The sequence below is a fragment of the Pleurodeles waltl genome, chromosome 5, assembly GCF_031143425.1.
Source record: "Pleurodeles waltl isolate 20211129_DDA chromosome 5, aPleWal1.hap1.20221129, whole genome shotgun sequence".
NCBI classification, from domain to species: domain Eukaryota; kingdom Metazoa; phylum Chordata; class Amphibia; order Caudata; family Salamandridae; genus Pleurodeles; species Pleurodeles waltl.
Window position 1 is genome coordinate 1857998268 of NC_090444.1, and position 24013 is coordinate 1858022280.

The 24013-nt window shown below is 51.4% G+C and overlaps 1 protein-coding gene across 1 annotated transcript in view; it reads left to right on the plus strand.

The window, feature by feature from the left end:
* LOC138296884 (solute carrier family 22 member 7-like) overlaps nt 1–24013 on the plus strand; it is a 363385-nt gene that overhangs the window by 270468 nt on the left and 68904 nt on the right. Inside the window, exon 6 of the mRNA XM_069236377.1 lies at nt 267–390. Coding sequence (XP_069092478.1) covers nt 267–390 — 124 coding nt within the window. The remainder of the gene's footprint in view (nt 1–266; nt 391–24013) is intronic.

Consider the following 24013-nt stretch of genomic DNA (forward strand, 5'->3'; position numbering starts at 1 on the left):
TTGTGAAATGTGTTGGCTGTGATAACCATATAATACTAAATTGAAGAATGGCATTATGGCTATGTTTCAGATTGGAGACTGGTGTCTGAATGAAAACAAACGATTATTTTGAAGAAGTGTGCTTCACAGATCATAAAGACTGAATCTCCATATGAACAAAGCACAGGTTGAATCACGGGTGACCTAAGAGTTAAGCAATGATCTAATCCTGTACCCAAATGAATTATTTTACCACTCTGTTACTTAAGTTTCCTCAATTCCAACAGGTGGATTCCAGAGTCTGTGAGGTGGCTGTTGACCAAAGGCAAGGTGAAGGAAGCATATGCTGTCTTGGTTCGATGCTCGTCAATGAACGGCCAGACACATTTACCCTCTAAAATAAACATCGAGGTGAGTGGAGTGCAGACATGGGAATGCATGGAACTGATTCTCTGTGAGGGTTCTTTTCTTAATCCCTGAGAGTTTTCTTGTTGAGTCTGCTGTGGGGATGAATGACCCATGCCTCCAAAGTGGCCTTGGAGATGCAGCAAGTGATTTGAGTGAGAACTGTTACTCATTGTGGACAATGACCACAATGAGTAACAGTTCTAGACCTTTGGTATCTTCTTGGACTGTGGAATCCAGCTATGTGGATAAATAGAGTTCTGTAAGGCTGTAGCAAAAGAGGAGATGTTTCCTAACCATCTGCCATCGATGGTGGTGTGGAGAACTGTGAGAAGAACAAGGTGGCTTCATTGCAGCTAGCTGGATAGGGAGTGATTGAATTTATTTACCCTATACAATGGGGAGGATGATTAAAAGGGAGGGTGTGCCATGAAGCAAGCAGTTTACACTACAGGGAATGGTAGAATGAGTTCTCTTTTCTTAGGGAAGAAAAGAATGACTTCTTAAAGGAAAGCCAAAACGAAAAAGTCAGTGCTGCATTACTCATGTGTCATCAATTTGATTAAACTGCTATGTTTTCTTTAACACTAGAGTCTCCAGTTTATTTATAGATTTTCTACATGATATAGGCAGTTGCTTTTCATTTCCAGGACCTATAGAAATTTTAGGAGTATACTTCATGTTTTGGACTTTTATCACTGACAGATATTATTCTCTTTATTAGGCTAGGAAACAACGGAAATTTGTTGCCTTATAGATTGGGTTATAGGCCATTACACTGGCCCCTGTGTGATAACATGGCTCTCTTCTCTCCATGTAGTTTGTTATGCTGGACTTGCTCAAATCCCTGGTGTATACAATGAGTGTGATGTGATGTTTGGATTCAAATGAGAAGGGGTCCCTAGTTTAGTGGTACTGCAGTATGTATTATCCCCAAAACTCTAGCATTTTTCTGAGGTTTAATTTTAGTCAGAAATCTGATATCTTTCATTTTTAGTCATTTAGAAAGTTTGCCAAATAGGCAAGTTGTCAACTCCTTGTTTAGGCACATAAATATGCATTAAGCTCATACCTTAATTGTCAAGGTTGCTTCCTATACCAAGGCCCCTTTGTGTTGCTTGCTGGGCTGGACTGCAAAAACCCCAACAGCAGAGCTGCTCCGTCATGTGACTCAGGACAATGGCAGAGGCACAAATGGTTTGGTCAAGGAAAAGCCAACCTCTAAATGTGCTATTTTCATAATTGTGATTTAAAATCTGATTTCACCTTTACAGAGGGTTTTTATTATAATTATAATTCATTTGAATGCAACCGAGATATATCTACCTGTTCCCTATCCAAATCTAATAAGGTAACTCAGTGTTAGCCTAAAGGAAACATAGGTCTTACAGCAGACAAAAATGACTTTAGGAGTTTTCCACTATCAGGACATGCAAAACTTAAGTACAAATGTCCTAATTCTGAAATACCATGCACCCTGCCATAGGCGCTGTTAAGGCCTATCTTAACTTGACTTATAGGAACTAAAAAGTGATATTTAGGCCTGGCAAAAGCTTCCCTTTGCTATATTAAAATTGCAGTACAAAAGTGTACTACAGGCTTCTCTGGCAGACCTCAGCCATGTTTCAAATTGCTACTTAGTGGGTGGCACAACATGTACCACAGTCTCATTGATAGCATTTCATTTACATGCCATATTTTAGGGAGAGAACACCAGCACTGGTTAGCAGTGGTAAGGTGTACAAAATCCTAAAGCCTAGAAAAACAAGTTTAATAAACAGGAGTGGCAAAGTAAATGTTCGGGGGGAATGCCACGTCAAGGATGTCAGGTCTAACAATCAAAATAAAGGGCGTCATTACGAGTTTAACAGTCTTAAGACCACCATGTTTGTGGTGGCAGTTGTACTGCCAAAAGGTTGGCAGAGAAGACTGCTAAATTATGACCATGGCGGTATTCCCAACAGAATATAGCCAAACCACTGCCGGCACCACCATTGCTCGCAGGCTACCACGGACGATGCTACCCACCTGCAAAACAGCGGAGACCATGTTTCTGCCGGACAGATTACGAGGCTGCACACCGCCAATGTTTCCACCACAGTAGCACCACCATGAAAACCCAGGCAGAAACCAGCTGTATAAAAGGAAACACTCACCTCTAAGAAACCTTTCTCGTCCGGAGCCGCCATGGAACCAGAACTAGATGCCTTTCCGCTGCTCCTGCTCGCCCAGCGGCTTCAGAACCAATGACAATGATGTTGACAGCAACCCTGAGTACACACACTTACCTGTCACTGTTGTAAAATGTCAAAGTACCTATGCACACACAACATACAAATCGGGAATGGGTGGCGAGGGTGACATACACATAACCTAGCACTGACACACACACTCACACACAGCCACATACACACCCGCACATACATAGGCCCTCATTACAACATTGGCGGCAAATGGCGCCTATTGCCACGGCGACGGCCGCCAACATACCGTCGCTGTTGCTACCAACTGTCCACCAAAATATGACTGTAGCTGGAATTCCGCCAGAAGGCTGGCGGAATTCCGGCTACGGTCATGGCGGCGGACGGCCGTAAGGTGGCACTGCTGCCAGCAGCAGTGCCACGTCAGCAGAATGCCGCTGACCGTATCATGACACATGATAAGGCCTGGCGGTGTTCCGTTGGCGGATGCTGCTGCTGGCAGCAGCGCCGCATCCCGTCTCCTGCCGGAGGACCCCCTGCAAGCAGGTAAGTTGGGTCCTCCAACAGGGGATGGGGATGATTTTTTTGTGTGTGTGTGTGGGGGGGAGTGTGTGTGACTGTGTTTGTATGCGTGCATGCGGATATGAGGCTTGTGTAATGCGTGTGTGCAGGAATGGGTGTGAGTGAGCATGTATGTTGTGTTGTGTGATTGCGTGTGTGCCTGGATGTATGTTAGTGAGTGTTGCTATGTGTGTGTATGAATGTATGCATGCATGGGTGAATGTGGGTATGCGTGTGTGTATGAGTGTGTATGTATGAGCGTGTATGTGTGTGTATGTCGGAGGGCGGTCTGGAGAGGGAGGGTGGGGGAGGTCTCTGGGGAGGCGGAAAGGGGTGGGTGAGACCCCTATCATGCCCAGGGAAGGAATTCCTTGGCACTGATAGTGCCAACTGCCATGGTTTTCGTGGCAGTACAGAAGCCACAGAAACCATGGTGGTGGGTGGGGTCATAATGCCATGGGCGGCCTAGTGACGGCCTCTGGGCTGGAGACTGTAGTCTCCAGCCCGGTGGTAGTTATCGCCGTGGCGGTCGGTGTGTTATATTGGTGTCATAATATGGCAGTATGTACTGACAGCCTGTTGCCGGTACTACCGCCAATATTGCACAGACCGCTGGGGTCATAATGACCCCATAGTACACATACTAAGGCCATCACACACACACATCAAAAACACATACCAACCCCCAGATACACAGCAGTGGCACAGTAACACACAACAACACATAACACCACCAAACTACACTACTACACACAATCACAACACCAACAAAGCATTGGCATGCACCCACAATAGACACTACCCCCTGACAAATCATACATACAATACGACATACCAGGGAATGAACACACACTATCACACAACCATACAGTGCAGCAAACGACATATCCCGCAAACACACATCACAACTTATCTGACATACCATTCCTCACACCCACTCACACACACAGTCCAACCACACAAAGGCACACAACACTGCAACTAACACATGTCAACACAAACATCACTCAATACCATCACAACAACATGTCCCCAACATACACATGCCCATCACACAACACACACCCATCACTGGGGGACAAATGCTCTGCTTACAACCACACATGCTGACCAGACAAAATAGGTAACACAACCACCACTGACACACAAATGCTCATCATCAAACAATGTCAGCCAAGACCAAATCTGAAATAAATGCTGGCCAAAGATGTAACATAGAAACCAACAACAGGTTGGTCCAAATATATAATATTTGTATACATATTGTTAAATTGTCAAAGGTCATACGCCAGTCCAAGAAAATATTGTGCAACATGCACACAAAGAACATCTGTGTGCCCCCAACTTGACTCCTGACTGCCGTGTAACCTCTTCAGGTAGGGGCATCAAGGGGGCAGGCACATCAGGGATTAGGGGGGGCGGTGGTGTCTGGACTTTTGATTGGGAGGGCTTAGAGAGGGTTGGGTACTCTTGGGAGAAGTTGACTTCTTGGCGGGGGAGGGGTATGGGTACTTGCAGGGGGGTCAGGGGAGGTCCTGGAGATAGAAGGGCCGGACTTGGGGAGGGACACAGATTGTTAAGGGGTATCACGGGGTGAGAGAGGAGTAGGAAAAAGGGCAAATGCCGAGAGGAAAGCTTTTTTTGACACACGGGGACAGTCATGGCAAAAGGGTTTGGGTGTGTTGTTGTGTATGTCTTCGGTGCATGTTTGTGCGATATATGTGGGTGGTTGGTGTCTGTTGGATGGGTGAGTGTGAGTGTTTATGTGTCTTGGGAGGAGGGGGTGGAGGTGCTGGGAAATGCCATGGTAAATGAGTGACTGTCTGTTGTGGTGGTGACTGCAGGTATGGTGGATGTGTTGTATGTAGGCGTGTCTGTGGTTGTGGTGTCTGCAGATGTGGTGACTGGGGTTGATGTCTGAGGGTCTGCTTTCATGATGTCTTTGGGTAAGATAGGTGTAGTGACTGGATCTCTGATTGTTGATGTGGGGTCTGCAGGTGTGTCAGGTGTTTTGAGTGTGATGCTGGGAGAGGTGGGGGTATGGGGGCAGGTTGTGAATGTTTATGCAATGTTTATGTGTCTGCAGGTGTATGTTGCTTGTGTGCATGCCGGGGGTGTGTCTTGTGGTGCTTATTTTTGCCTGCGCTACCCTTGGATGTTGAGGTGGATGCATGCTAGTCTGTTAGTGTGCTTTGGGTGAGCCGTGGAAGAGGGGTTTGGGATTGGGAAGAGGAAGGTGGAGGGGGGAGGGAAGACAAAGGGTGACTGGCTGCCATCAATGTGGAGGCCAGACCTGAAAGTATCTCTGTAGGCCAGCCAATGCACTGTGAATGCCCTCCAGGAAGGTATTACTCTGTTGGACTTGAGTTGCAAGTCCATGAATGGCATTCACGATGGTCGACTGACCCACAGAGTTCGACCTCAGGAGCTGAATAGCCTTCTCTCTGAGGGCAGCAGGGCTGACAAGGGCAGAGGGGCAGTGGCAAAGGAGACACCCACTCTCTTGGGAGAGCGGGCACAGCCAACTGGGTGGGGGGCGAAAGGGAGGGTGGTGGTAGAAAAGGGGATGATGCACAATGATGGTGCTGGGGTGGCCCCAGATGGGTCTGCCACTGCCAGGGAGTCCACTGGTGGAGGATTCCGAGGACGTCAACCCTGTCTTCCCCGTGGCACTCCCCTCACCATCTGGGCCACTGGGTCCCTCACTGTCAGTGGTCTCAGCACTCTGGGTCCCATGGCAGGCAGCTTCCCCACTCACCTATGCCCCATCTTCTTCACCTGCCGAAGCTGATGCACACAGAGAGAGAGGGAGGGAGAGAGAGGGTCATAACATTCTTCACACACACACATTTCAACATGCACCTCTTTAGTTATACATTCCCTGCTAGGAAAGTCCCAGTTAGAAACCCTGCAGAGACTACATCTTGTCAAAATATGATACTTTCAACTACCCCATTTGTCATCTGTCTCACCAACATCATAAGCCAACTATTTGAGCACTACTTGGCCATCCCATCAAATCACTGGTAACTCGAAGGCATCTGGCTCATCAAGGCCTGGTTAAAGCAAAGATTTTATCCCCATACAGCTCATCACTGTCCATCATCATATCAGTCTAAGGAAATGCAGGTGACAGATGACACAATGGTGGTCATTCTGACCTCGGCGGTAAAAGGCGCCTACCGCCGGTCAGAAATCCTCCATAATCCCGCCGCGGTCGCGGAAACCCGCCACGGTCATTCTGACCCGCAGAAGGCAAACCTCAGAAAATCCGACAGCCACAACAGACCGCCAGACCAGCGGTCGGCGGAAAAGTGGAGGTGACAAAACCTCCACCGTCACGCCAACAGAAATACGCCCATGCCATTACGACCCACGAATCCACGCGGCGGTCTTTCAAACGCGGTATTCCATTGGCGGGACACACCGCCGCGGTCAGAATACACACAAACAAACAAAACTCAGCCACATTGGCCGATTTGAATACCACACACCTGATACACATACACACACCACTCCCACACACACAATACAATATAAAACACACACCCACATCACCCACAAACCCCTACGCCAAAAAATTCTGAAAGAAGGCCAGAGCGAGACACCACCATCCACAAACTAGCAGCCACAGCCACTCCACACCATCACCCACACACTATCCACACACAAAACAACACACACCACCACACTCAACACACTTAACTACACATACTCCACCCCACACATCATACACACCACCCCATGGCACCCCAAAGACACCCCCGCTTCTCAGACGAAGAACTCAGGGTCATGGTGGAGGAAATCGTTCGGGTAGAGCCCCAGCTGTTCGGCACACAGATCCAATACACCAGCATTGCCCGGAGGACGGAGCTATGGCAGAGGATTGTCGACAGGGTCAACGCTGTGGGACAGCACCCCAGAAATCTGGAAGACATCAGGAAGCGATGGAACGACCTACGGGGGAAGGTGCGTTCCATGGTATCCAGGCACAACATCGCCGTGCAGAAGACTGGCGGAGGACCCCCACCTCAAACCCCACAAGTTACAACATGGGAGGAGGAAGTCTTGATCATCCTGCATCCTGACGGCCTCGCAGGAGTCGGCGGAGGAATGGATACTGGTAAGTTGAAGCTTCACTACTGCTTCCCCCCCACCTGCATGCCAAATCATACCCCAACCCTCACCCCCATCCTCGAACCCCACCCTCACCCCCACCCCCATCCTCACCCCCACCCTCACCCCCACCACCATCCTCACCCCCACCACCATCCTCACCCCCACCCCCAGCACACCTATTCCCTGCCAATGTCTCACCATCACAACCCACACATCCCAAAACCTAGGCCTGCATGCGTCCACTAAGCATGGACACCCATCACCAAAGCATGCCCAATGCATATACACATCCCCCCCACAAGCCACCCTCACCAAAGCCCCCACACACGAATGCCAGCACTTGGGGACACGGGAACCCACAGATACATCCATATGCCACACATTGAAACTATAACCATACCTCTATACCCCTGCAGGACCCGACCGTCAACACACCGCCGCGGAGGGCCCAGAATTCTCCACACCCCCCACCCAAGAGGCCGTCAGCGATGACAGCAGCTCTGTCGACCTGGACACCGATGACCAGCCCGGACCATCGGGGACCTCTGGACAGTCGGTTCCCCTCACACAGGCCCAGGCCACTACAGACCCAAACCCCTCTGGGAACACCAGCACAGCTCCCACCCAGCGGGCCCATGCCTCTGTCTCCAGGGTGCGTCAATCTGCGGTGTGTCTACCACTACAGGGCACCCAGGATAACCCACCACCCCAACAACAACAGGGACCTGGGGGCAGTGGTAGTGGGCACACCGGCCAGGGGGCAGAGGCCCAGGGAAACAGGGCAACTCGGAGGGCAGCTGTGCGACAGGGGGGGGACGGGCCCAGGGAACCCACTCTCCACGAGGCCCTCACCACCATCATGGGAGCATACAACCGCTCCCAGGAGACGATGGCGACGGTACTGGCCCGGTTCCAGGAGATCCAGGTACTGCAGGAGGAACACTATCGGGGGTACAGGGAGGACATCAGAGCCCTCACCTCCACCCTGGTTACCATGGTAGGGCTGCTGCAGGACCTCGTCAACACCAGGACGGACACTCAACAACACCCAAGGGCCCCTGCCACTAGCCTGGACCAAGAACAGCCAACCACCTCCGCCGGCGCTAGTGGACAGGAGGCCCCCGCACAGCAGCAGCCCACCAGACCCCCACCTCCTGCAGGAGAAGAACCACCCCGCAAGAGGGCCCTGAGATCTCGCAAGAAGACAGAGTAGGATGTCAAGACCCCCGCCAGCAATGGATACCACCTGATGTCATCCCACTGTCCCACATTGTCACCCTGTCCATCCTTGAACTGCCCATGCTCCATCTCTCCACAGGCCTCTGGACAATGCACCTGTGTGACTGTTACTCTGGACTCTGCCATGGACATTCCTTCACCATAGCCCCCACCCACTTGAAACCACCCATCCCATTTTGAGCACTTAAATAAACACCTATTTTGCACAAAACTATCTGGAGTCTGGCTGTGATTTCAATATATTGTAATTGACATGACAGTGCAAATATGTCCTTGTACATAGTGAAGTCAACAAACAGCTGCCACAAAGCTGTAGTCCATGGGGAAACGAAGCACAGGACTCGTAGTGGGGACCCCAGATCTGCAATAGGGGAGGAAAAGCCACAACTCAGTCATCATACACTGGGGCAAATAGACAGGCAGCAGAGATGCAGGAGAGTAGTTCACATTTACTAAATTATCTTTGAATTGTTACCTGTGTCCTATTGGAAGTACTGTTCAATGATTCTGTCCCTGTTGTCTGTTTCAGCCCCGTCGTCTTCCTCCTCGTCACTCTCCTCAGGTTCCACCGCTGCCACAACACCACCGTCTCGACCATCCTCCTGCAGGAAAGGCACCTGGCGGCGCAAAGCCAGGTTGTGAAGCATGCAGCAGGCCACGATGATGTGACACACCTTCTTAGGTGAGTACATTAGGGATCCACCTGTCACATGCAGGCACCGAAACCTGGCCTTTAGGAGGCCAAAGGTGCGTTCGATCACCCTCCTAGTACGCCCATGGGCCTCATTGTACCGTTCCTCTGCCCTGGTCCGGGGATTCCTTACTGGGGTCAGTAGCCACGACAGGTTGGGGTACCCAGAGTCCCCCAATAGCCATACGCGGTGTCTCTCTAGCTGTTCCATCACGTAAGGGATGCTGCTATTCCTCAGGATGTAGGCGTCATGCACTGACCCAGGGAATTTGGCATTTACATGCGAGATGTACTGGTCAGCCAAACACACCACCTGGATGTTCATTGAATGATAACTTTTTCTGTTCCTGTACACCTGCTCCCTGTCTCTTGGGGGAACCAAAGCCACATGGGTCCCATCAATGGCACCAATGACGTTGGGAATATGTCCAAGGGTGTAGAAATCACCCTTCACTGCAGCCAATTCGCCCACCTCAGGGAAAATGATGTAGCTCCTCACGTATTTCATCAGGGCAGACAACACTCTGGAAAACACCTTCGAAAACATGGGCTGAGACATCCCAGAAGCAATTCCCACTGTTGTCTGAAATGAACCACTTGCCAAGAAATGGAGTACTGACATGACCTGCACCAGAGGGGGAATCCCTGTGGGTTGGCGGATGGGGGACATCAGGTCGGGCTCCAGCTGGGCACACAGTTCATGTATAGTGGCACGGTTAAGACGGTAGGTCAGGATAATGTGGCGTTCTTCCATTGTCGACAGGTCCACCAGCGGTCGGTACACGGGAGGATTCATCCGTCTCCTCGCCAAACCCAGCGGACGGTGCCTAGGAAGGACAACATGGAGCACACAGTCAAGCAACCCACAGGTACGTACTCACAGCTAGCACAGTAAACGATTCTCTATGCAGTGAATGGCGTGTCTGAGTGGCTATGCAAGGCCTAGGCCTGTGTGACGCAGTTGAAATTGAGCCATGTGGGCCCTGGAAATGGCGGCTGCCTGACCTGTGAAGTGTGACAATGGGATGTGAGGTCAATGCGCTGGCGTGGCACACCGCGGCGGGCGGCGGGCGAAGACCGCGGCGCGAAGCCGCATTGGTTAACATTGAAGCCTATGGGTTTCAGGAGCCAATGGCGAAGGGCGCCGGCGGTGGCGGTACGCACCGCCGCGGTAGGCACCGCCGCGGACGTGACCGCCATTTTCTATCTACTTATCCACTTGCGACTTGAACTTTCACAGGAGAGGACCTATACTGCAAGTGTTGCTGTGACCTCGGTCTGGAAGGGACAATGGCTGCTGCGCCTGGGGAAAGGGCCCCTGCCTTCACTGGAGAGGAGTTGGAGAAACTTGTGGATGGGGTCCTCCCCCAGTATGCGCTACTCTACGGTCCTCCAGACCAACAAGTGAGTTTAATTCAATCTGGATTTGGGGCCACTGGCCTGGCGGGGGGCCTGGCGGGGATGGGGGGGCATGTTGGGGCTGGCTGGGGGCCTGGCGGCGATGGGGGGCATGTTGGGCCTGGTGGGGGGCATGGCGGGGGCCTGGCGGGGATGGGGGGCGTTGGGCCTGGCTTGGGGGCCTGGCGGGGGGCCTGGCGGGGATGGGGGGGCATGTTGGGGCTGGCGGGGGGCCTGGCGGGGATGGGGGGGCATGTTGGGCCTGGTGGGGGGCATGGCGGGGGGCCTGGCGGGGATGGGGGGCGTTGGGCCTGGCTTGGGGGCCTGGCGGGGGGCCTGGCGGGGATGGGGGGGCATGTTGGGGCTGGCGGGGGGCCTGGCGGGGATGGGGGGCATGTTGGGCCTGGTGGGGGGCATGGCGGGGGGCCTGGCGGGGATGGGGGGGCATGTTGGGGCTGGCGGGGGGCCTGGCGGGGATGGGGGGCATGTTGGGCCTGGTGGGGGGCATGGCGGGGGGCCTGGCGGGGATGGGGGGCGTTGGGTCACTGGCAAGAAAATGCAGACAAACTTGAACGTGGTATTTCTCCCTCCCTGTACGTGTCACATAGGTCCGCGCCCATGAGAAGATCGGGATTTGGCGTGCCATCGCCAAGGAAGTCCGGACCCTGGGGGTCCACCATCGACAGGGCACCCACTGCCGCAAGAGGTGGGAGGACATCCGCCGCGGGACCAACAAGACCGCCGAGTCTCTGCTGGGGATGGCCTCCCAACGTAGGCGGGGTGCCTGCCGTCAACTGACCCCCCTGATGTTCCGGATCCTGGCGGTGGCCTACCCTGATTTGGATGGGCGCGTGAGGGCAGCACAGCAGACACAAGGGGGTGAGTACAAGCATTATCTACTCTGTTGTCGCGCAGTGGAGGTGTCTGGGTGGGGGAGGAGGGCTGTGGGTCCCCCTAGGCCAGGGCGATATCTGTAGGCTGGGCACCCCCGTAAGCCCCTGTGTCCCCAGCCACCACCCTCAGTAGTTTGTCAGTACAGCCATCCCTGGGCCGTGTCATCCATGGGTGCAGTTGTCAACTCTAGGCGTGTAGGGCATGTTCCACGGAATGCGTAGCGGACCCCAAGTGCGCAACTTAGTGCAGGGGGCATCTGTGTCTGTCATGTCCGCTAACTGTACCGGAGATCCATGTACTCAATATCCCTTTATTTCTCTCTCCCCCCCCCTTTTTGTTTGTCTTTCTGTGCTTGTGTGCATCAGCATCATCAGGCGGAGGAGAAGTGGCATCGGGGCAGGAGGGAGCTGCATCTCACATGGCCCAGGAGGGCCATGCCACAGAGTCAGACTGGACCAGTGAGACGGAGGGCGAGGGGAGCTCCACGACGGGGACGACTGGACCCTGCAGCGACACGGACACGTCCTCGGAAGGGAGCTCCCTTGCGGGGGTGGCACCATCCGTGCCCCCCACCATTACAGGTACAGCCGCCACCCAGCGCACCATCTCCGCCCTCCCAGCAGCCCCTCAGCGTTCGCCCCGTGCCCGCTCTGCCAGGAAGCCGGGCATCTCCTTCGCCCCAGGCACCTCAGGCCCTGCCCCTGTTACCCCCGATGCCCTCAGTGAGGAGGTCATTGACCTCCTCCGAACGCTCATTGTTGGGCAGACTACCCTTTTGAATGCCATCCAGGGGGTGGAGAGGGAGGTTCATCGCAGCAATGCGTACCTGGATGGCATTCATTCGGGTCAGGCTGCCCATCAGCGATCGTTCCAGGCTCTGGCCTCAGCACTGACGGCAGCCATTGTCCCTGTCTCCTGCCTCCCTCTACTAACTCCCTCCTCCCAGTCTCCTGTTCCTCTGCCTGTCCCACCCACACCATCAGACCAGCCTGCACACACCTCAACACCCAAGAGAAGCTCATCCAAACATAAGCACCACAGATCACGCAGACATTCACACACGCAACATTCCGATGCAGACATGCCAACAGTCACTACCACCTCTGTGACCCCCACCTCCTCGTCTCCCTCCTCCCTCCCTGTGACGTCTACACTCACACCTCCATTCACCTCACCATCAGCCAGTGTTTCCATCACCAGCACACCCTCCACTCCAGTCCGCACACGTGCAGTCACCACCCCCACTGCCATTTACACGTCCCCTGTGTCCTCTCCCACTGTGTCTGTCACCCCCTCTTCCACACCACACAAACGCAGCCACCCACCCACCCAACAGCCATCCACCTCACGACAGCCTATCCCTCCTGCACCTGCACCCAAAGACAGCAAACGTGACTCACCTACAACCACATCCTCTCCCTCCACTCCCATTCCCACTGTACCTACCACTCTCCATTGTCCCAAGAAACTCTTCCTCGCCACTGCTAACTTCTTTCCTGACCCTGAGCCCCCCCCTCCTTCTCGTCGGGGTAAGAAGAGCACCTCAGCCACCACCAGCCCTGCAGCCCCCTTGACAAGGGTGCAGGCGTATTGGAGCCCACCAGCCCGCATGTCTGGATCTTCGCCCAGCAGCAAGGGGACAGCCAGCCCACCCCCTGGAAAGAGGAGCAGAAGGCGGAAGGGGCGCCGCAGGAGCCCGGCTTCTACATCCCCCCCGGACACCACCCAGAGACAGTCACCAGCCACAGCTCCAAAGGGAGGAAAGGGGCACAGACTCCCGACTAAGGAGGGCAAGGGCAGCAAGTCGGAGAGGTCAGGCTGCAGGCCTGCTGCCCAGGAGGAGCCCACCACCCCCATAGCCGCTGCCCAGGGAGGACCCAGCCCAGCTGGCCAGGAGGGCCCCACCACCCACAGCCCAGGTGGGCATTGAAGGAGCAACATCCCCGCTGCCCAGGAGGGCACCACCAGGCAATGAGCAGTTGGCCATAGACCGGCCGCCGTCTCAAGCCCCGCTGAACTGGGCCCCGCCGTCTCAAGCACCGCTCCGCTGGGCCCCGCCGTCTCAAGCACCGCTGAACTGGGCCCCGCCATCTCAAGAACCGCTGAACTGGGCCCCGCCGTCTCCAGCACCGCTCCGCTGGGCCCCGCCGTCTCAAGAACCGCTGAACTGGGCCCCGCCGTCTCCAGCACCGCTCCGCTGGGCCCCGCCGTCTCAAGAACCGCTGAACTGGGCCCCGCCGTCTCAAGCACCGCTGAACTGGGCCCCGCCGTCTCAAGCACCGCTGAACTGGGCCCCGCCGTCTCAAGCACCGCTCCGCTGGGCCCCGCCGTCTCAAGAACCGCTGAACTGGGCCCCGCCGTCTCAAGCACCGCTGAACTGGGCCCCGCCGTCTCAAGCCCCGCTGAACTGGGCCCCGCCGTCTCAAGCACCGCTCCGCTGGGCCCCGCCGTCTCAAGCACCGCTGAACTGGGCCCCGCCGTCTCAAGAACCGCTGAACTGGGCCCCCGCCGTCTCCAGCACCGCTCCGCTGGGCCCCGCCGTCTCAAGAACCGCTGAACTGGGCCCGCCGTCTCAAGCACCGCTGAACTGGGCCCCGGCGTCTCAAGCACCGCTGAACTGGGCCCCGCCGTCTCAAGCACCGCTCCGCTGGGCCCCGCCGTCTCAAGAACCGCTGAACTGGGCCCCGCCGTCTCAAGCACCGCTGAACTGGGCCCCGCCGTCTCAAGCACCGCTGAACTGGGCCCCGCCGTCTCAAGAACCGCTGAACTGGGCCCCGCCGTCTCAAGCACTGCTGAACTGGGCCCCGCCGTCTCAAGAACCGCTGAACTGGGCCCCGCCGTCTCAAGCAGCGCTCCGCTGGGCCCCGCCATCTCAAGAACCGCTGAACTGGGCCCTTCAAGGCAAGATCCGCTGAACTGGGCCCTTCAAGGCAAGAACCGCTGGCCCTTTGGCAGACGTGGCAGGGCAGGATCTGTCTCGGGCAGGGCTGCAGGATGTCCTCTGGCCAACATGCCTCCTCCAGTGGCAGTGGGGTCTGTTATGGACTGTTTGGACTGTGGCTTTGCACTCCCCAGGATGGCCCAGTGGGCAGGCCACCCACTGTATGGACTGTATGGACTGTGGCTTTGCACTCCCCAGGATGGCCCAGTGGGCAGGCCACCCACTGTATGGACTGTATGGACTGTGGCTTTGCTCTCCCCAGGATGGCCCAGTGGGCAGGCCACCCACTGTATGGACTGTATGGACTGTGGCTTTGCTCTCCCCAGGATGGCCCAGTGGGCAGGCCACCCACTGTATGGACTGTATGGACTGTGGCTTTGCTCTCCCCAGGATGGCCCAGTGGGCAGGCCACCCACTGTATGGACTGTATGGACTGTGGCTTTGCTCTCCCCAGGATGGCCCAGTGGGCAGGCCACCCACTGTATGGACTGTATGGACTGTGGCTTTGCTCTCCCCAGGATGGCCCAGTGGGCAGGCCACCCACTGTATGGACTGTATGGACTGTGGCTTTGCTCTCCCCAGGATGGCCCAGTGGGCAGGCCACCCACTGTATGGACTGTATGGACTGTGGCTTTGCACTCCCCAGGATGGCCCAGTGGGCAGGCCACCCACTGTATGGACTGTATGGACTGTGGCTTTGCACTCCCCAGGAAGGCCCAGTGGTCATGGAGTCCCCTCGTGGATCTGGCGTCGTGTACTCAAGTGGCTGAGGTGCCCCCCCTTCCCTTCCCCCTGAGGTGCCTGTCCTATTTTCTTTCTGATGCCCCTGCAGTGTTCTCTCCGTGGAGTTCTTGTCGTGGGACTGGGCCTTGCCCCTTTGCACAGGACCCCTGTGGTCCACGGCAAGTGGTTGGACTACATTTAGTAGCTGTATATATTTTGTACATAGTTTATTTATTTATTGGGATTACTGGTGTCCATATTTCAATATATCTGCCCGTTTATGATCTCTTCTTTTGGTCTTTGCATTATTTCGGGGGGGGGGTTTGTGGGTTGTGACAGTGATCTGTGGGAATGCATTGATGTGTGTGTTGTAGTGGGTATGGGTGGGTGGGTGTGTGCCGGTAATCTTTTCCTTCCCCTGTGTCGTAGGTGCAGTACTCACGATGTCTTCCGCGCCGCCGGGCGTGCTCCTGGTACATGAGCAGGTATAGGAGTGCGGGGATGACCTGCAACTCGGGTTCCATACTGCCGGAATCTCACGTGGAGTGCGTAGAGGTGAGCGTTTTCCCGTTCGTAGTCTGTTTCCGCCGTGTTTTTATCGGCGGTGCTCCCGCCCCGGAAAAGGTGGCGGATTGGTGGGTCGTGATAGGGTGGGCGGTACATTGTCTGCCGCCTGGCTGTTGGCGGGGACCGCCGCGCTGTTTGTTTGTGCCGCCGTGGCGGGCGGAGTGTTAATGCGGCGGGCTGTGTTGGCGGTTCCCGCCAGGGTCAGAATTGCATATTTTGGACCGCCGGCCTGTTGGCGGGTTGGCCGCCTCATTATCACCGACCGCCAGGGTCAGAATGAGGGCCAATATCTTGCCTCCTCCAATTCTACACCTGACCAGTCCATCCACAAAAATAATTATCCATGAAAGGAAAGTCATCTCACTTAACGTACAACACAGCACCTTGCATTCTAATCACATGCCTGGCCACTCAACTATAGCTGTGTTTTGCTTTGGTTGCTATTGTGAGTGAGCCATTGCATTGCTGTCATTGCCATGTACCATTCCACACTAGAACAATATAGCTGGTGTAGCTCTTAAATTAGTTGTACATGTATTACATGTGATGTTTTGTACACATTCCAGGTTTTCACAATGATGGGTTAGTGCATTCTGGGAGTTGTAGTGATAAGATTAGCCAGTAGTTAACATGCCATTTCCAAGGGATGTGAGGGCAGTTGGTCTCAGTGGAGAAGTGGCATGCCAGAGAGGGGCATTTGGTGATTTGGAGAGAGGTGTAGTGGGTAAAATAGTTCATTAGGGTAGGTTTAGGTGGTGATGGAGTATGCAGGACAAGACAATTGTGTAACATTAATGTTGAGGGTACTTACCAGACTCCAGTCCAGCAGGTATGCCTGTCAGGCTCTCAGGATGCAGTATGTCCAAGACCTTCTCCTCCCAAGATGTGAAAGCAAGGGGAGCAGGTGGGGGCCCACCACCAGTCTTCTGTATGACTAGCTGGCACCTGGATGCCATGGAACACACCTTCCCCCCTAGGTCGTTCCACCTCTTCCAGATGTCTTTCCTTGTGCATAGATTACTGCCTACAGAATTGACCCTGTCAACTAGTCTTTGCCACAACTCAATTTTCCTGGCAATATATGTTTGTTGGACCTGTGTTCTGAACAGGTGTGGCCCTACCTCTACTATTTCATCCACCATGACCCTTAACTCGTCATCAGTGAAATGTGGGTGTTTTGTGGGCATATAGTAGTGGTTCTGTAGATGGTGTGTGGGGGTGTTGTGAGTGTAAGGGTGCTGTGTTTAGTAATTGGTGATGTGTGGGTGCTGCAATGTGAGTGGGAGATGATTGTAGCAGATTGTGTGAGCTGTGATTGTTCTGCTGATGTGGGGTGTGTGCTGAGTGAAATATGTATATGTGCCTATAGTGTACCAATACAAAATCTTATCTTTTAGGCTTCTCAGTTCATGTATATGATATTCTGGATGCATAGGATGGTGGGTTGTGTAGGGTATGTTATATAGTGCAGTGAGTAGGTGTGTCTGGTGTATGGATGTGTGTTAGGTGTGGTATGTTCAAACTATCCAATATGGTGTTGTGTTCTGACAGAAGTGAGTTGAGATAGCTGCGTTTCAGCTGTGGCGATTTGTGGATCATAATTTGGTGGGTGGAATTTTGCCAAGCTGGCAGTGCCGGTGGTGGAACCATCTGTTTTCGGTCCTCCAGTGTCTTGGCGGTTTCAGAAATTTGCCAGTTTTTTTGACAGACTTGACAGTGTAACTCTTAATATGGCAGTTGGATTACTGTCGAAATGGCAATTTTTTGGGCGACCGCCACCACAGTGGTCTTTCCCAAAGACCACCAAACTTGTAATGAGGCCCATAGTGTTCTTTGAAGAGGTGAGTCTTCAACTGTTTCCTAAGTTGAAGCAGTACTGGTAGATTTGGGGGTGTTGTTCCTGATACCAGATGCACAGATGGAAAAGGCCTGGTGTCTTCATGCCCATAAATTATTTCATCAGCATCTTTATTTGATTTAAGATTACAAATGATAACAAAATCTACTTCATGTACATCACTGAACTATGGCTTAGTACTTTCACAGTTGATCATTGACTCTCTACTACCAGCAGGATACAACATCATTAGAGCAGGCAGATTCACTAATATTGGGGTTGGTCTAGCCATAATTTTTAGAAACAAAGGAATCTGCAAATAAACATCAAAAAATTCACAGAATAACTATGCAAATACATCACCTAAAACCAAATAGTGTCTCACGTAAACATATTTATGAGTGATTTCACACCGATTGGTGAAACTATTGATTTAAATTATTTAGGTCTTTAGAGTGGTTACTCAAACTAAATAATTTTAAAACATACATAATTCAACTCAAACTACATAAAAGACTCCACCTTTAAAATAAATATAATAATTTCTATAATAAAATAGATAATTAAAATATCCCAACCTCACTACCATTCGACATGTATTTACTAATAAGTACATTTTCATTTCCTGCTGAAGTTACTGTTCATGTTCTTGGTCATGTTTCCATAGGAAATAGATTTTTCTGTTTGCTTATAACTTTGACACTGTTTGATGAATCTTCATGAAACTTTCCAAAATTGAAAAAGAAACCAAGGCAGACAGTGAAAAATCGTGATGGGGTTGTGCCTGGGGGCCACTGCACTGCCCATGCCAAGTGCGGGTCCCCTTACCACCTGCCTTTCCATGACGGTGTCTACCACTATGGACAGGCTGGCTGTAAGGGGAGTCAAAATCCCAAGGGCAGCGCTGCCCTGGCGGATTCTGACCGCTGGGACATCCATGGTGGTAAACCGCCGGTCCAGGCGGTGTGACCGCGGCAGTACCACCGCGGTCATAATATGGCATTTCGTACCGCCAGCCTGTTGTCGGTGACCGCCAGGGTTGTAATGAGGCTCAAATTCCTCAAGGCTAACAAATGGATCCGGAAGGGGGTATTCATGTCTTTGTCTCCTGATTACAATGATGTGCTAATCCCTTGGGCCTTTGCCCACTCTGCCAGAATTTTAAATGAAAATGGCAGCCAGCCCTATACTACTAAAAAATAAATTTTTAGGATTTTGTCCCGAGGGAGAACCGTCCCAAAAGGCCTAAGAGTTCAGGACATCCCTCAAATAATGGATTAATGATTTACTGTGATCAAGACCAGGAAGTTCGAAACGTGTTGGTGTTAGCTGGTGGGGTTTTCTTGTACAAAATAAAAGAAGATTGAAGGAATCCTGTGAGTACGGCATCTTTAACTTTAGTGTTAAACTGGTATTAAAAAAAATATATATATATATATATATATATATACACACACACATATATATATAGAGAGAAAGAGCATCTTTTGTTTTGCTAATAACTTTGGCACTACTTGATGTAGCTGTTGTAAGGAAAGTTTCAGGGTGATCCAGCCAGGGGGTGAGGGGGTCCCAGAACACTTTTTTCCTATTCATTTTTCCATAGGAAACATTGAACAGTGATAGCGCCAAAACTACTGGATGGAATAACACCAAATGTGTCAGAAATGTAGGTCCTGGTCCGGAAAGTGACCTTTTTTTGTTTTGGTGTAAATCCATTCAGTATTTTTTGAGAAAGCATTCCACACAGTTGATGATAACTGCCTCCCAGAGTTACTTCAAAGCAGAGTGTGGCTTAGTTATACCTGAAGCTTTCCTCCCAGGAAGATATTACCCAGGTTGATGCCACTCTCAATGCCAATAAAATGACATGCTATGAAAACTGAATTCCTACCCTTATCCCCACCCCACAGTTTCCTCCAAGTACAAGAATGTATTAAACAGCTAGACGTCCCCCAGTGCAAACCAATCTTCATAAAACCAACCCTGGCCAAAATTCTCAACATGCAAGCACACATCAGCACATCTACACACATCCATTTTCCCCAACTGAACCTCTGTAAGATGATGAAACCCTTCATTCAGCCACCAGACTTCAAGATCACAGTTCAATCGCTAATTGTATCCTGACTGAACTAAGGGAGTGCAATTGTAATTGGTCCACTGAAATCAAGCACAGCACCTTTCAAGGCAACCCAAATGCCACACCCAGACTAATAACAGGTACAAGACATTTCAACCATATCACACCATATCACACCCTTTTTAAAGTCTCTCAATTGGCTCCACGTCAAAGTTATGATGCAACTGAAGATAGAGTGTATGACGGACAAAACCCTGCACCATGATGTACTGAGCCCTTTACAAACATGTTAAAGATCTCAGGTGACATCATTCTTTCTGGAACTATCTAAATCCTGAAAAAAGACCAAACCAGTTCCTTTTCTGGTTCCGCCCTGGGAATGTTGAACTTTCCCCTTTTGGAAATCTGAACTAATTCACCTTCAAGAAAGAGGTTAAGAGGATTTTGCTAAGCAGATTCTTAACAAAGTGCTAACAACACAGACCATCTCAGGGACCCCTGGCCCACAGCACATTCCAACTAGCTGCAATTATATGTAAGCACACTATCACTGTGCCAAGAGAGCGATTCTTGACACCAAACATTTTGCTGTGGTGCTTTTATGATTTATAATATAGGATACTACATGCTATGAAATGGAACTTGTGGGTTATTCTACACAGTGCTCGGATACCTTGGGACATGTTCACACTTTGTAAAACTGTCAAAATAACAAAAGATAGGTTGATAGATAGATAGATAGATAGATAGATAGATAGATAGATAGATAGATAGATAGATAGATAGATAGATAGATAGATAGATAAATAAATAGAGTTGTTATTGTACCATCCACTAGTGTGACATAAGAAAACATGGCTCTAGACCTCCGCTATGACTGTGGCAGTGCAACTTCATAAAATAACACTTTTTGACAGGTAAACACTTCCCTTTCTCAGATTAGTAAACCACCAGTATGTAATACTTGTAGTTCAGAAGGTAGCATGTATGGTATTTAGAAGTGAGACATGTAGAAAATGATTATCATAACTCTACATTGACAAAAGCTAAAAAGGTATTTTCATTGGAGCATGCCTAGCTGTCCTATGTAGTAAGCCGAAGTGCTGATTAAAATATTAATACCGCTAACTCTAGAAAGTAACTGTGAGAAAATAGCTTCCAACATGGTTAACCCCATTTGTGGCCTGTTTGTCAGTGTGTCTTGACTGTGTCACTGGGATCCTGCTAGTCACGACCCCAGTGCTCATGGTGTGTTCCCCACATGTCAGTATGTTTCTCTGTTTTTGTTGGGATTCTTAACTGTGTCACTGGAGTCCTGCTAACCAGAAGTCCAGTGCTTATGCTCTCTCTGGTTCCAAATTTGTCCTTACATACTGGTAACCCAGTATTTCACTCCAGATTGGCATACTGGACCCCCCTTATAAGTCCCTAGTAAATGGTACCTAGGTACCCTGGGCATTAAGGTTCCAGGGGATCCTTATGGGCTGCAGCATTTCTTTTGCCCCCCAAAAGGATCCCATACAAAGGCCTCTACAGGACGGCTATTGCAGCCTGTTTAAAATAGTGTATGAACTATTTCACAGCCATTTTCACTGCACCAGGTCACTTATAAGTCACCTATATGTCAGGCCTTCAGACCCTGAAGGCTGGGTGCAAAGTACCTGTGTGTGAGGGCACCCCTGCACTAGCATAAGTGCCCCCACATCGTCCAAGCCCATTTTCCCGGATTTCGTGAGTGTGGGGGTGCCATTTTAAGTGTGCACTGCACATAGGTCAATACCTATTTACAGCATCACAATGGTAACTCCGAATATGGCCATGCAAGGTGTCTAACAACTGGGAATTGTGTCCCAATACTGATTCCAGTATTAGTTTTACAATTCCATGAACCCTGTGGTCTCCACCATGGACCCCCAGTACTGCTACACCAGCCCCCTGAGGTTTTCACTGCAGCCCCAGCTGCTGCCACCTCACAAACAGGCTTCTGCCCTCCTGGGGCTTGAGCAGCTCAATTCCAGGAAGGCAGAACAATGCATTTCCTTTAGGAGAGGTATGTTACATCCTCTCCCTTTGAAAATAGGTGTTACAGGCATGGGAGTGGTAGCCTCCTTGAGCATCAGGAAATGCTTTGAAGGGCACCGATGGGGCCCTCCTTGCATAATCCAGTCTACACAGGTTCAGGGACCCCCAGTCCCTGCTCTGGCGTGAAAGTGGAAGAAGGAAAGGGGAGTGACCACTTCCCTGTCCATCACCACCCCAGGTATGGTGCCCAGAGCTCCTCCAGAGTGTCCCTGGGTTCTACCATCTTGTTTTCAGGGTAGTCAGGGAACTCTGGGAGCATCTGAGTGGCCAGTGCTAGCAGGTGACGTCAGAGACCCCTCCCGATAAGTGTTTACCTGGTTAGGTGACCACCCCCCTCTCAGGGCTATTTAGGGTCTCTCCTCTGGGTGTTTCTTCAGATTGCAAGACTCCATCCTCTTCATCTTCTATCAACGGATCAACCGATGACTGCTCCAGGAACTCTACAAAACTGTAACAAAGAAGCAAAGACGACTTCTGCAACATTGTAACATCAGCTCCTGCCAGCAACTGCAACAGTTTCCAGGTTGTGCACGCTTTGAGGACTGCCTGTCTTCAGCCTTCACCAGAAGAACCGAAGGAATCTCCGGTGGAGTGAAGGAGTCACGTTCCTGCTTCAGCAGGCACCCCTCTGCAGTGATGACCGGTGGCTTGGGTCCCCTCACCTGAAGAAGTGCGTGAATCCAGCAACACGTGTGGTGCACTGGAGTGGTCCCGATGATCCTGAAGTCCAGCTGTTCAACTTTGGTGGAGGTAAGGGCTTACCTCCCCATGCATGACAGTACCCCGTGCTCCAGCTGATTTGCAGTTGCCAAAGCTTGTGTCAAATCTTCCATGAAGTTCTTCGTGCACAGCACATCTCCATCCCCCAGCACTTTATCTACAACATGCAGCTCCCTGAGCGACTCTCCGGCGGCATGGGATGCTATTGTGTCATGCTGCATGGGCCTCCATTTGCACCTTCTTTGTCCCTGTGCTGTGGGACTCCTGTGCATGCTGTCTGGTCTTCCTTGGGCCGTCTGGATTGCTGAGAGCACCCTCTGTCTCTCCCTTCTGGGTAGAGTCAACCTGGTCCTTCCTGGGCACGGACAGGGCCATTTACCTCTAACAGCGAGCTTTGTGTTTACCAAGGCTTGTTTGTGGGATCCAGCGGCGCAAACCAGACTGCAATCATCCATCCGGCATGGGACATCATCTGCACCAACCAGGAACCCGCATCCATCTTTTTGGGTGCAGTACTGACTGTTGTTCTCCACCCGTGGTTCCACTTTTGCACCTTTATGTGGGTTAGCAGGGGCTCCTCTTCTTCCTGGACTTTTCTGGTTCTTGCACTATCTCCTTTTTCATTTTTTTTGTGTGTTCTAGGAAAGTTCCTGAGATTTGCTCCTACTTTCCTGGGCTTTGGGGTGGGTTTTAATACATACCTTTGGGGTTTTCTAACACTTCCTGCTCCCCTCTACATACTACCCTTGCCCAGGTGGGAAACTGACATTTGCATTCCATTTTTTTAGTATATGGTTTGTTTCTAACTATTGTGATTTTCACTATATGCACTTTTTTCTAACTGTTAACTTACCTGTTTTTGGATACTAGTGTATACATTGTGTATATTACTTACCTCCTAAAGGAGTATAGTCTCTAAGGTATATTTGGCAAGTGTGTCACCAAACTAAAGTACCTTTATTTTTGTACCACTGATTATTTTCTTTCATTTGTGTAAGTACTGTATGACTGTAATGATATTGCATTAGCTTGGCATGTCTCCTAGTTAAGCCTTATGGGGCTTTTTACAAAAGTTACTCCAAACTTATTTAAAGCTCCAGAACGTCTTCTTGAAGTCCCTCTTGTGGATTCAAAATGTCTAAAATACCAATCCCATGGTCTAGATGCTCTGAGATGGTCCTTGGAATGTTGGTACTACATTTCCCACCATGCACCGGATCAAATCCCTAAAAGTTCAGTGAACGCTGTCTAGATGGGCTCTTCTTGCAGGAGTTGATGCAGATGAGTCTTGTTAGCTCCTTTATACCTGTCACTTACGGGGACTCCACTCCTTCTTTTTTCAAAACAAGGCAAAGTCCTTTTAGGTTTGAAGATCAAAGTGTACAGCAGGTGCAGTTCTTAACAGTGCAGTCCAAGGGTCCAGCAGGGCAGTCCTTCATCTCCTGTAGTTCTAGGCAGGGATCTCTTGTAGCTCTTTTGAACCTGTTGCTTTCAGGGAGCCCTTCCATAATCCCATTGAAGCAAGGCAAAGTCCTCTGGGCTTATTTCCAAAGTGCACAGCAGGTGCAATGCT